Here is a 13,259-nt window from a genome sequence, read left to right on the forward strand (position 1 = left end):
CATTTAACTAATAAGAGTTTCATATGCTGCTTGAAGCATATGCATAATATGGCAAGTGATTGGGTTAGTTATCAAAAGATAACCTAGAACTCATATACGCTTTAAAGACAAACATTAAATACTTAGTCATAGCTCACAAAAATTGAGATTTAATTTTTGGAAAGTCGTCTTTGCTTTATACAATTTCACAGCAGCCAACTCATTAATTCCTAAGGCATCTATCATACATTTGAACTGCAATAACTGACTAAGACTTATATTTCACATTTTATTCCCCACACGAAGTTGCCACATCTGAAATCCATTAGCAAATAACTAGATAGGACATGAAGTTATAGAAATACTGAATCAGAACACTTCCATTTTTAACCTCATGGCCTATATGTATTCTAGGGAAATGGTATCACAGACAATACTGACTTTTCCTTGTAAACTGTTATAAATGCATCATATAAAGCAGGGGTCAGCAACGTTTGGCACGCGGCTCGCCAGGGTAAGCACCCTAGCAGGCCGGGCCAGTTTATTTACCTGCTGACGTGGCAGGTTCGGCCGAGCGCGGCCCCCACTGGCCGCGGTTCGCCGTCCCGGGCCAATGGGGCCGGCGGGAAGCTGCGGCCCGCGCCGCTTCCGCCACCCCCATTGGCCCAGGACGGCCGCGATCGGCCGAACCTGCCGCGTCAGCAGGTAAATAAACTGGCCCGGCCCGCTAGGGTGCTTACCCTGGCGAGCCGCGTGCCAAACGTTGCCGACCCCTGATATAAAGACTTCCTCAGGGACATGTTAATGATGTTGGCATCAGGGGGTCCATGTATATGCTAATCAGTATTTTTTACAAAATGTTTGTTTGATAGCATATTATAGTGCAACTTAGTCAATGGGGTAGTAGGTGAGCACTCTTGACTATCAACATGTTGAATATGTTCTCTGAGCTCAGATTTAATGCATAGCGTCCATGGGTCCACACCCTTTAAATAACACAGATATAACTACTTCTATTCCTGAGCAACCTGAATCAAAAAGGAAGATAAGAGCTCTTTTTTTAGAATCTCTTCTATAATACTGCAGCTCCAAAAATTGACAAGATAAGACATAGCAAAATCAACCAAATAGAGGACAGCGTTATTTCACTTTGATCTCAGCTAAAATTACAGAATTCCACCATAATGGCCAGGGGGTTTTCTATGGGCTTGACTTATGCCACTTAGGAGCAGGAGCTGATGTGACTATGAAAGTCAAGGAAGTGGCTTACAGCATCTGTGCTGCAGTGCAATAGATAAAAAAATAAAATCACTAGGCCCCCAGGGAGGGTGTTTTGGTTTTAGTTTTGTTTTCAAAAAATTACAGCTGACATGCTGAGAGGTAACTTCAGTTAGATGTTTTAGGTTTGGGGCTGAAACACCTTTTCAAGATATAGCACTAACACTAACATTCACTAGTTTAATATAGCAGGGTTCTGATTCATCATAGCATTATTCTAGGTTTACCCTGGTTAATATAACTAATTTCAAGTTATATTAACATAAAAACCAGAGTAAAGCAATGAGACTGCAGATGTGCTCTCCCTAAAATTAGAATATATTCTTTCCTTATGTAATTCCCATTTAACTTTGCTTATAAACAATAAGGGTTAAAATATACTTAGAACTTGATTAGATCCCTTAAGAGGTTGACAGTCCATTTTCAGATACACAGATCATATTTCAGTCCAGCTCTTAACAGACAATATTGAATTTATAGTTATTAGTATTCCATAGTACAGCATTCTGTGTTTTTATTTACAAAATATTTTGCAGTTATTCTAATACTATAAAGCAAATCTTTATATTGTTAGGTACAGTAATTTAATTCTTCATATAACAGGAGATCTATGCCTACTGAAGCAGATAATGTGACTTTAGTTTGCCAAGATACTGAAAACTGGGGAAGATCTAATCTAATAGGATTTTGACTCCTGGGGCTCAACTTTGTGATAAGCACCAATACAGAAACTTGGATAAATGGGACAAGGATCTGGGTTATTCAATACCAGTTTGTACTTGAGTAGAAGGCAACAGAGGGTTAACATAGGGTGGAAGAATATGATGCTACGAGCTCCTCACATCCAGTAACTGAATGTCTCCAGTAACCTCCAATATGTTGATCTTTTCAAGCTGTTTAAATCGATGCTTGTACTCCAGGATGTGCACACCATTTACAGCAACCTTGTACTGATGAACATCACAGAAAATTAACAACTGAAAGCAAAAACAGGAACACAACAGGTTTTCAGTTTAAGTTTTAATTTGATTAACATGAAGACTCTGGTGGTCTAATTCAGAATCAGACAAACCTAGCTTCTGCTCTTAAGTGTAGGACCTTACTAAAAAAAATAATTTTTTTTTTGTTTACTTTATTAAGACTGCAAGGGAAAGAACCCAGCTTGGACATACAGAGCATAGTTTACTGAAAATATCACTTGCAACAGTTAAAGGCTAATTCAGGCACTTTCACTTGTTCAAAGTAGAAAAGAGAAGGGGATTGAATAGAAGGGGTTTTTTTTCACAGCAATAACATACTTTGAATCAAGTTTAACTTTAATAGCTGCTTTTTTAGATTCAGTCCCAAACAGTTACTCTCACATTTAAGAAAGTTATTGTCCCTGACTCTTAACTCACACTAACTACATGAGATAAAAAGGCTATCATTTAACTATTTCCATTCATTAATACACAGGCATTGTTTGGTTTTTTTCATCCTAATTCATGCAACCTTACCTCAAAGTACATTCCTGGGCTGAAAGGGAAATTAGTGACATCTTTTTCTTCTTCTCCCCAGCTATCAGAAAGATAGGAATTTCTCACGAAAACTTTTGTTTTCATTCGGGGATTCAGATGCAGTGCAATATCCTTTGAGTCACTTGATTTTAGATTAACAGCAAAGCTGAAAAACATTTTAAGATTACACATAGCAAGAGACAGCACATACATCCCAGACAGAGTGCAGACTTGGAAACCCCCTGAGCCATTTTACCATTATCTATCTATCTAGGTGAAAGGTCCCACACATGTGCGCATGTGTGTTGACTTTGCAATCTAGGTGAAAGGTCCCAGACATAGATATGCTAACTTTGCCTTAGCTCAACATACAGTATGGCCTGTAGGTCCCTTGCATTACAGCCAAACTTACTTCAATATAAATTTATAAAGCAAATACTTAAACTATAAGAAAAGATACATATTTGCAAGCAAGCAGGTTAATCCTATAGGTTACACGCCCCCCTTTGACGGGGTGGTTTGCAATGAACCCCATTACATAGGTATGGATGTAGGTGGTGAAGTATTTGTGGGGACAGTTTTAACGCCATTTTTAAAAAGATGGTATTTTGGACTCTGGCACGTTTTTGGAGTGGGCACCATGTATACCTATTTCTTATTTTTAACATTTGGTGGCCGTTGAGGTTTTTGCTTGGGACTGTTGGATTTATACTGCAGGCATTTTAAAATAAGGAAATTACTTCCAATTGCAATTTTTTGGATAATAACCCATTTTTTTATTCAAATTTTTTTCCTGGGAAGAATTGCAGTCTTATTACCCTTATTTATTAACTGGGTAATAGCTTGTTTGGCTTTGTTTATATTGTTAGTAATTTGTATGAGGTGAGTTTTTTTACGGGCCAATAATGACTTTAACTGTAACCCTAAAATTGGCTATTTTTAGCATAGGTTACCCTTTTTATTGGAGTTTTTTACTTGGTTAGCCTTACTCGGCATGATGATGAATTTTGTAATTTTTTTTTTTTTTGGCAGGTTACACAGAACAGTGTTTGTTTTAAACACGTTACACCTACAAATATACTGAGACCCTTTTTTAGAGCAACAGGCTATTTGTGGTACTTTTTAGGTTTCAGTTGGAGTGTGATAGACCACCAACGGACGTGCCTTTACACGTTCCCTGTAGATGTCGCCTTTGAGGTAACCTATAGAATGGACAACTACCAATTGCCTGTACACATTTTTGTTTGGGTTAAATACTGGTAATGAGACATACAAGGAGTGTGCCATTATACAATTTTTAGAAAGAGAACAACCATTTTGGTTGGGGTGAGGTGTTACAGATTTTATTTTATTTTTAATAGCACACACTGATAAATGCTGGCATGAATTTAAACGTGGATTTTTTTGATTTTTTTTTTTTTAAGCCTTTGAAAACATTTGTGACAGTACCAACTTAACAATTGCTTATTTTTAATTGTTAGGAACCTTTTTTAATTTTAAGGATTATAATGTATTAATGATTGCATTTACAATGTATTTTTTATATCAGAGCATATAATTTTCCTTAAATGTTGATTTTTGTGCTGATTGTTTAAAGGGATTAGCTGATTAATTTTACGTTGGGTTTTATTAAATAGTTGGGTTATGTTATGCATATTATAAACAGTACATTGCTTTTTTTGTGACAATTTTTTTATTTTTTGTAACATTGGATTGACCACTTGGTTGGCTTTTTTTTGTAACATAATTTATATGTTTGCGAATTTTTTTAATATTCGCTTGGTTTTAAATTGACACTTTTAAACCAAATAGTTCTGTTAGGGATTCTAAACTTTTAAGAAGATTTAAGTTATGCTTTTTTCTAGAAGTTTGTGCTTTATGGATTTTATTATTCATCCCCAACAGAACAATATTTTGAACTTGTTGATAGGCTGCAGTTTTATTTACAATTTATACTGAGAAAAAGGAAGCCACTTTAGTATGCTGACAATAGCTAAAAAAATTTAGATACCACCTAGACAAATTTAACACTACAGGAATATGCATAAACCGAACCTGATTAATAACTTTTTGTATTATGGGCGTTGTGGTGAGCAATCCAACTACTACAGGGCAATCAGAATTAGAATCTGAGGGTTTTTTATCCGGATTGGGATTTGAGCTTTTATTTGAGTTTGAATCTAATTTTTATGTTTTGACTTTTTCTACCCAAATTTACATTTTTTTAAAAATCAAAGCTATTAGAACTTTTCTTTGGGAATAATCCTTGATAAGCAGGGTAACTTTCCATAAAACCTCTGTTCTACACTTAAGGCATCTCCACACTGACGCAGGACATTTTTTTTTAGTCCATTAAGATCTGGTGTAGTAGAGTGTTTTACTGGTACACCAGGTGATACTAGCATATACCAAGCGGGTGTAGAGGGTGCACAGAATTTTAGGGACCTAGGCACTGCTGATGATCGCCCAAATGCCAGTAAGTGTTCACCCAAAGGGACTGGGTCTTCTGATTTATATGGTCGCAATGTAACATTGTGTGGAGGAGCAGGAATTGCATTCCTTGGTTGTTGTATCTCTCTTTGTTGTAACCTAGAGATTACTACATCACAGGCACTAGCTACTTGTGTCACCGCATCTTTTAGTCCCTGAACAATTACAGTCTCTAAAGGCACTCTCTCTTCACTATCAGGGGTGGACATTAACTAGGGTTACCATATTTGTACACTGAAAAAGGAGGACACTCCACGGGGCCCCTGGCCCTGCCCCAACTCCGCCCCTTCCCCGCCCCCATTCCAACCCCTTCCCCACCCAAAGTCCCTGTCCCAGCTCCACCCCCTCTGCCCTATTGGCCCCCTTCCCCAAATCCCAGCCCCGCCTCCTCCCCTGAGCTGACCACATTCCCCCTCCCTCCCAGCCACACAAAACAGCCGCTTCCTCCCCGGGCTCCCACCGCTCTCCAGTCCCTGCTCCCCCGGCCGGGCGCTTCCCCCGCGCAGCACCGGCCGGAGCCGGGGGGCGGGAAGTTGCTTCGGGCCCCGAGCCTGCCCCCAAGCTGGGCATCCCAGCCCCAGCACGCTCCCACCTGTGAGGCTGCACCCTAGCCGCAGGCTCCCTTTCTGGACGGGCTGGAGCAGAGAAGTGCTGCGTGCGTGGCCCGAGCCTTGCCCCCGGGCTCAGGGGAGCCTCCACCCCGCTCCCAGCCGGACCCGGCGAGGCTGTGGCAGCTCAGGCCGGGCGGTTGCGGGAGTTGCTGCAACGCGGGCCCTTCCCGGGTGGGGGGGCTTGGGCTCCCGGGAGCCGCCACCGCGTGCCGAGAAACTTTCCCCTGCGCCGGGACCCGGCAGCGGCTCCGTGTGGGGGGGGGGAGGCAGCCCCGGCTGCACGGACCGCTGGCGGGGGGGCTCCTTGCACGGCAGGGACGGAGGGGGGAGACTGAGGCTCTACCAGAGCCGCAGGGAATGCTCGGAGGAGGGAGAAGTGGCCGCGGGTCCCCTGCAGCTGCCTGCAGAGACGCCACCACGGGCGCGGGGTTGCAGCAGCATGGGGGGAGGGGTTTTGCAATCCGCAGGCTGCAGCAAGCTGATACCCCAAGAGGAGAGGGGGCAGTGGGTAGGGTTATCATACCTCCGTATTTTCTGGACGTTTATATATATTTAAAAAAATCTTCCCAGACCGTGATTAACAACTAAAAAGCAGGACATGTCCGGGAAAATACGGACGTATGGTAACCCTAACATTAACAGAGAGGAGAGGATATTTTCTCCCCCTTTTCTCTGCTCATCTCATCCTTTACATTACTAGTTGCTTTTTTTATGATGACACTCAACTTTACCTTTTGTGATGCCATCCTGGGACTTTCTTTTTCTATCTGCAGAGTGCTAGTAGCTTCTGCACTGCTAACTTCCTCTTTTGACTCTTCCTGTGGCTCCTGAGACTCAATTTCCTACTCCGCTCCTCAAGGTACTGTATTAGCCTGAACTAACTCTCTTGCCCTACTTTTAGTAATTGGCGCTGCAGGTTTTTTATTTTCGTCGGTTCCACCATGCCAGTACTGGATGTGCAGCTTGAAATCGCTGGACGGCTATAAATCAGACAGTGATAAGATAGGAGAGTTTTTGTTCTTTTCCAACTCTTCGATTCTTTTCAACAGCCAACCACTGTCTGATTTATAGCCGTCCAGCGATTTTAAGCTGGCATCCACTTGCTCCTGCCAACAACATGCTTGCTTTCCTGCTTCCTGTACCTGGTACCTACACCGTTTTAAACTTTTCTTTAACTCCTGCTTCTTTTGGGAAAGTACCGACCATTTCTCTGACACTACATGTAGCCGATTTGTTAAATTTTGAATAACCTTTTTTCCCTTATTCAAAGTTTGCTGGGCTTTTCTGAGTAACTTTCATTTTTTATTTAATTTCTTTCCCAGCGAACTACAAGCCACAAGCAGACATTTAACAGCTATTCCCTTCACCAGTTTAGCTTTTTTTTTTTGCTCTGTTTCTACATTAAACACCTTACTTACAAAACCCCATGGGTTACAATGCTCAGAGATCATTTCGCTATTTCTTAGTTGTACTAAACCTCCTTCATGTTCCTGAATGTATTTTTTGGCAATGTTTTTTTTAAAGCCATACTGCGGGTAACTCCAACAGACTCTACTTTTGCCCTTGCTCCACTCATCTTAACACGTAACATAGAACTCATTTCAATTCTAAAACAAAGAATTTCACTTCACTATTGATTAGCCTATGTAATAAACTATATAATGAACACTTTGCTGTTCTTTACTCTGAAACTGAAGGCGTCCCTTCACAGAAACAATAGGAAACATCCCACGCCAGTTTTTACACTTAGTTCAATAAGTCCCAAGTAAACAATAGAGGGGTTGGAGCACATTCCCCTCTCTTCCCTCGATGGCTTGTAGCTGATCGAGAGGTCTTTTTTCTCTGTTGGGACCTGCCAAACAGCTGGGAGAAACTGAGGCAGATGGATCAGAGGTGCAGCCCGGGACTGCTGAGGGGACTGAAATAAGGTAGCTCGAACCGTACAAGTTCTGAGTTACTGCGGCCTTTTGGCGGCAATTAATGCATAGATTTATCAACTTCCCCACCACCACTAGTGTGGGTCAGCGAGCCTGATGCTACTGCTAATATCTTATTGGTACCATTTCTTATAACTTTAAACTTCAACAAAGCCCCTTAAACACACACAACACTTTAAATAATAACACTATTACTCTTTATCTTGCAAGATTAAATTAAAACCCCCTAAGCTAAAAGGCTAAGTCAAACCACAGTACATAACAGGAAATACTGGGATCGCTGCCAAGAAGCAGTCACAGGAAATCAAGTTCCTGTGTTCTTAAGAGTGAGTGAGTAAGACACACAATCTTGCTCTCTAACTTTACCTCTTTACTTATGCCTCAGGTGGGATTCTCAGGGGTCTAAAGATGCCTGGAATCCCTGAAAATCCCTGTCACACATACCTTGAGTCTCCTGGCTGGCTCACCAGTCTCTTGCCTGATTTAGGAGGTTACTAATATTAATTTGGATAGTATGGGTTTTAGGCTCGCCAATTTGTTTGATTAGAAGATATTAAGGTTTTTGTTCCGAATTAGGCTTTACAGAATTTACAAAGGACCCTTGGGGGTAAGACAGGAAGCTCACACTGAGACAGATATAGCCTTAAAGACTTGTTGTTAAGATAAATGAAGTTTTAATTAAATGGTAAAATAATTAAAAGAGTTACAAAATTACAATTGTATTACTGCTCTTTAAAAGATGCATATGGTATTATATGCTACAAAGCTTTGATTAATAGCCTTATACCCTTTCTTGATAACCTGGTGGTGAGAGACACAGGACCAGCCTCGCCTTTGGCGGTTCAGGTTCCATAATTCTTGAGTGAGGTGCAAAGCTTAGAAGAAGCTAGAGCTAAGAGCTATCGAAGCTAACTTACAGTTTATTTAACCATTTTACCATTATCTATCTATTTAGGTGAAAGGTCCCACACATATGTGTGTGTGTGTTGACTTTGCTATCTGGATGAAAGGTCCCAGACGTGTGTGTGTGTGTGTGTGTGTGTGTTGACTTTGCTATCTGGATGAAAGGTTCCAGACAGAGATATGCTATCTTTGCCTTAGCTCAACATACAGGATATGGCCTGTAGGTCCCTTGCATTACAGTCGAACTTACTTTAGTATAAATTTATAAACCTATTACAATAAACCAAATACTTAAACTATAAGAAAAGATATATATATATATATATATATATATACACACACACACACACACAGTTGTTAGCTCATTAGGAACTTAGCAAGCATCAAAGTTGTTAAATCAAAAAGGCCCATGCATGCGCCCTCCATGCAACCTCATGCCCCATACTAAGGATATACAGGGCTGCGTGGGTGAACCCCCTTAGTTCCTTCTCTACCACAAAGTCCAGCAGAGGAAACTCCAAAGCAATGGGGAAGGAGGGTTCATGTGCACCTGAAGTGGAGCACCCATAGGGGGACACATCTCAAACATCAGTTACTATACAACGTGAGTAACCTCTCCTCCTTTGAGTAGTGTCCGTATGGGTGCTCCTCTGAAGGTGATCCAGAGCAGTATTCCTGAAGGGAGAAGTGATCTTTGGAATAAAGTCTAATACTGAAGACAAAACTGCATTGCCAACTGCAACATCAACTCTAGAGGCATGAACCAAAGCACAGTAGTTTGAGAAAGTATGTACTGAGGTCCAGGTTGCAGCTCTGCTAATTTCAGTAACTGGAACATTCTTGAGTAATGCCATGGAAGTAGATTGCAACCTTATAGAATGGGCTAAAATTCTACAAGGAGACTGAATGCTGAGTCATAACATGAAATGATACACCCAAAGATCCATCTTGGAAGTCTGGATGGAGATTGTTTCAATTGCAGAAAGATCTAAAGGATCCACAAAGAGTGTGTGACACTTCGAATGGTTTAGTTCTGTCCAAATAGAAGGCTAATACCCTTCTGACATCCAGGGTGTGGAAGGCAGCTTCTTTCCTTGTCTGATGCAGTTTCGGTGGGGGTAGGGGGAACAAAACAGGAGATGAATGGTCTGGTTGATGATATGAAATTCAGCCAACACGAGGTAAAAACATAGGATGTGGTCACAAGAAGACCTTTTCCTTGAAGAACACTGTAAATGGGGGGAGAGGGGATCTGCCATTAAAGCCCCCAGTTCTCCAACCCTCCTGGCAAGAGATCACCAAGAAAGCTATTTTCATTGATAGTTCAAGCAACGAACATATACTTAATGGTTCAAAGCAGTGTTTCATAAGGCATAAGCACAAGGTTCAAGTCCCATATAGGAGTATGATTTCTAATTTGTGGAAAAAGATTCATCAGACCTCAGCAAGCAATCTTGACACAGAGTGAGCAAAAACCAAAAAGCCTTCTACCAGTAAATGAAAGGCTGTCATAGTCACCAAGTGTACCTTGAAAGAACTTTCTTCCAGCAGGCAGCTGACCCACCCGGAAATATATCTGTACCTACTGTGGTCGGACCTGTGGTTCCAGAATCGGACTCCAGAGTCATCTCAGGGCCCATATGTAAATCTGTGGTAGAGATCATCCTTTAATTGAGGGATCGCCAATGAATGAATGACAGAACTAGTAAGAACTGATTTTTTAAAAATTTCAACAGGTAGTCTAGGACAGTGGAAAGAAGAGCAGGTACACCAGAGGTATATCTCCTTCCCTTCTGAAGTTAAGTATGTCACATGGACTCCTTTCTACTGTGTAACAGCACATGTTGAACAGGACATGTCTAACTCCAAGAACCATCAAGGAGCCATGCCTGGAGCCACAGAACTTCCAGCTTGGGATGAAGGGTCTGACCAGCATCCTGCAATAACAGATGGGAACTGATTGGAAGTTGCCACAGTGGGCGAGAAGTAAATCAAATGAGACAAGGATAACAAACTTGTCTTGGCCAAGTTGGTGCAGTCAAAATGACCTTGTGCTTGTCCTGCTTGATCTTGTTGAGAACTTTCAAGAACAAAGTTCATCCGAAGAAGTGGGTTGTGGCCCACGAAAGCTTATGCTCTAATAAATTTGTTAGTCTTTAAGGTGCCACAAGTACTCCTGTTCTTTTTTCAAGAACAACGACACTGGTGGATAAGCATAAAGAAAGCCTTTTGTCCATGAAATAAGGAAGGCATCTAGAGACTGAGGATCAAGACCCACTCTTGAGCAAAACTTCTTTCACTTTGCTTTGGTTGCATTGGCAAGAAGTTCAACTTCTGGAAATCCCCAGGTTAGAAATATGCTGTTGAGGACTCAAAAATCCAATTCCCACTCATAATTCTGGGAGAGGTGCCTGTTGAGATCGTCAGCCATGGTGTTCTATATACCCAGAAGATAAGAAGCTGAGAAGAATATCTGGGTGGCCGCACACCAACTGCAGAGTTTTATTACTTCAGCACAGAGTGAGGAGGAGTGTGCTCCACCCTGATGATTGATGTAGAACATGCAGGCCACATTGCCATGATCTTGATGGATTTGGCTTGGATCAATGGCAGAAGTGGAAGCAAGCTGACTTCCCTCAACTCCAGAATGTTGATATGCAGAAGACTCTTGTGAAGACATTTGCCCTGGATGATGTGAGTGCCAACATGCTCTCCCCATCCCAAAAGGGATGAGTCTGAAATGATGATGGCAGTTGGAGGAGCTTGAAAGAAGAGAATTCTGCACAGACTTTGAAGGTGTTCTTCCACCAACTGAGCAAGTCCAGAACCCAATGGGGAATGGAGACCTGTCTGTTGAGACTGCTTATTGGTCTGTAGACTGTCCTGAGCCATCCCTGGAAACACTGGAGAGGTAATTTGGCATGCTGGGTCATGAATACACATGCTGCCATATGACCCGACAGCTGAAGACAGTTCCTTGATGAAATTTTAGCAATAAGATTCTGTAGAGTCACAAACCTGTCCACAGCTATAGCAACCTTTAGAGAGGCTCCTATGAAATCTGTTGAACCTGGATCAAAACGATTTTTTTGAGACTGATCTGGAGGCCGTAAATGTGAAGCAAGGACTTTGTCATTTGTATGGCCAATAGAACCTCCTGATTGTCTACTCGGGCTGATTCCTATCGAGATAAGAGAAGACGGTTATGCCTAAAGGACATAGAGGAGCAGCCACAACTGCCAGGGCCTTTGAGAATACCCTGGGTGCACAGGAGAGGCTAGAAGGGAGCATGCTGTATTGGACGCAGTTGTGGTTGACTGTAAATCAAAGGAACCTATTGTGAGAGGGGTGAATTGCAATGTGGAAATATGTGTCCTGAAGGTCGAGATATGCAAACCCATCCCTGGAATCTAGAGAGGGAGTTATACCTGCAATGATCACCATCTTGAATTTCTGTTGTTTCTGCTAATATTGGCCTTCATCCCCCATTCTTTTGAGGGACAAGAAAGTACTTGGAATAAAACCCTTTCCCCCCTGTGCTGAAGTGGAACTGGTTCTACGGCTCCTATGCATAGGAAAGAAGCAACTTCCTGACTCAGGAACTGATCATGAGATGGGTCTGTGAAGAGGGATGGGGAAGGAGGGCGGGAGGGAGGGATGGACATGACATTGATGGAATAACCCCAATGTTAAGACCTCCAGAACCCATATGTCAGATGTTCTGTTCTCCCATGCAGATTGAAATTGGGAGAGATGGTATCCAAAAGGGGCAAGGAGGATGGAATAATGCTGCAGTAAATCTCTGTGGAGCGAGTGGTTTAGACTCTTGACCAAGCCATCAAAACTGATGCTTGCATGACAGGGTAGCTGGGATGAAGTAGCTATGGCAGCAGCAGTCTTCTTTTTTGAGTATCCAGGGCTCTTGGCTGAGAGTTTAGGTGAACTACGGAAGCTAGAAAAATGAGCTGGGTGAGATATCTGATGTCTGAGACTAGCTAAACTTTTTGTTTGCAGGCGTATAGATCCCAGTGGATCTAAGAGTAGCCTTCAAGTCTTTCAAGGTGTGAAGGAAGTAGTTGGTAGACTCCAAAAAACAATATGTGACCATCCAAAGGAAGGTCCTCAAGGGTATTATCTACGGTACCTCCATAGGGAAGCCTGACAACTGGAGCTATGTTGCTCGTTGCATCATGATCACAGTGGAAATGGACCAGGCAGCAGTATCAGTTGCATCTACGGAGGCTTGCAATGATGTTCTCACTAAGAGCTGACCCTCCTGGCTGATGGTCTTGAATTGCTCACAATGCGCCTCTCATAGATATTCAGTAAAGGTGTTAAATTTATTGTCGTTCGAATAGTCATAGCTTGACATAAGTGCCTGATTGTTTGCTGAAGAGTAATCCTTACAACCGAAGAGGTCAAGCTTCTTCTGATCCTTATTGTAAGGAGATTTAGCACAGTGTTGGCTATCGCACTTATTAACCGCTTCCACTATCCAAGTTTGGTGAAGGATGAGAGAATTAAAAACTCAATCTCTGGCTGGGATGTAGCTTTTTTTTTTTTTT

At 42.0% G+C, this 13,259-nt stretch overlaps 1 protein-coding gene across 2 annotated transcripts in view; it reads right to left on the minus strand.

Moving 5' to 3' along the window:
- Positions 1–701: 701 nt before the first annotated feature.
- LGALS8 (galectin 8) overlaps positions 702–13,259 on the minus strand; it is a 28,298-nt gene continuing 15,740 nt past the window's right edge. For both annotated transcript variants that reach the window (XM_024198468.3, XM_024198467.3), the window contains 2 exons: positions 2,754–2,919; positions 702–2,234 (listed from right to left, as the gene is read on the minus strand). In XM_024198468.3, the coding sequence (XP_024054236.1) occupies positions 2,085–2,234; positions 2,754–2,919 (316 nt within the window). In that variant the 3' untranslated portion in view covers positions 702–2,084. The remainder of the gene's footprint in view (positions 2,235–2,753; positions 2,920–13,259) is intronic.

This window comes from Terrapene carolina, unplaced genomic scaffold (genome assembly GCF_002925995.2).
Source record: "Terrapene carolina triunguis isolate 2854851 unplaced genomic scaffold, T_m_triunguis-2.0 Scaffold85, whole genome shotgun sequence".
Classification (NCBI taxonomy): domain Eukaryota; kingdom Metazoa; phylum Chordata; order Testudines; family Emydidae; genus Terrapene; species Terrapene triunguis.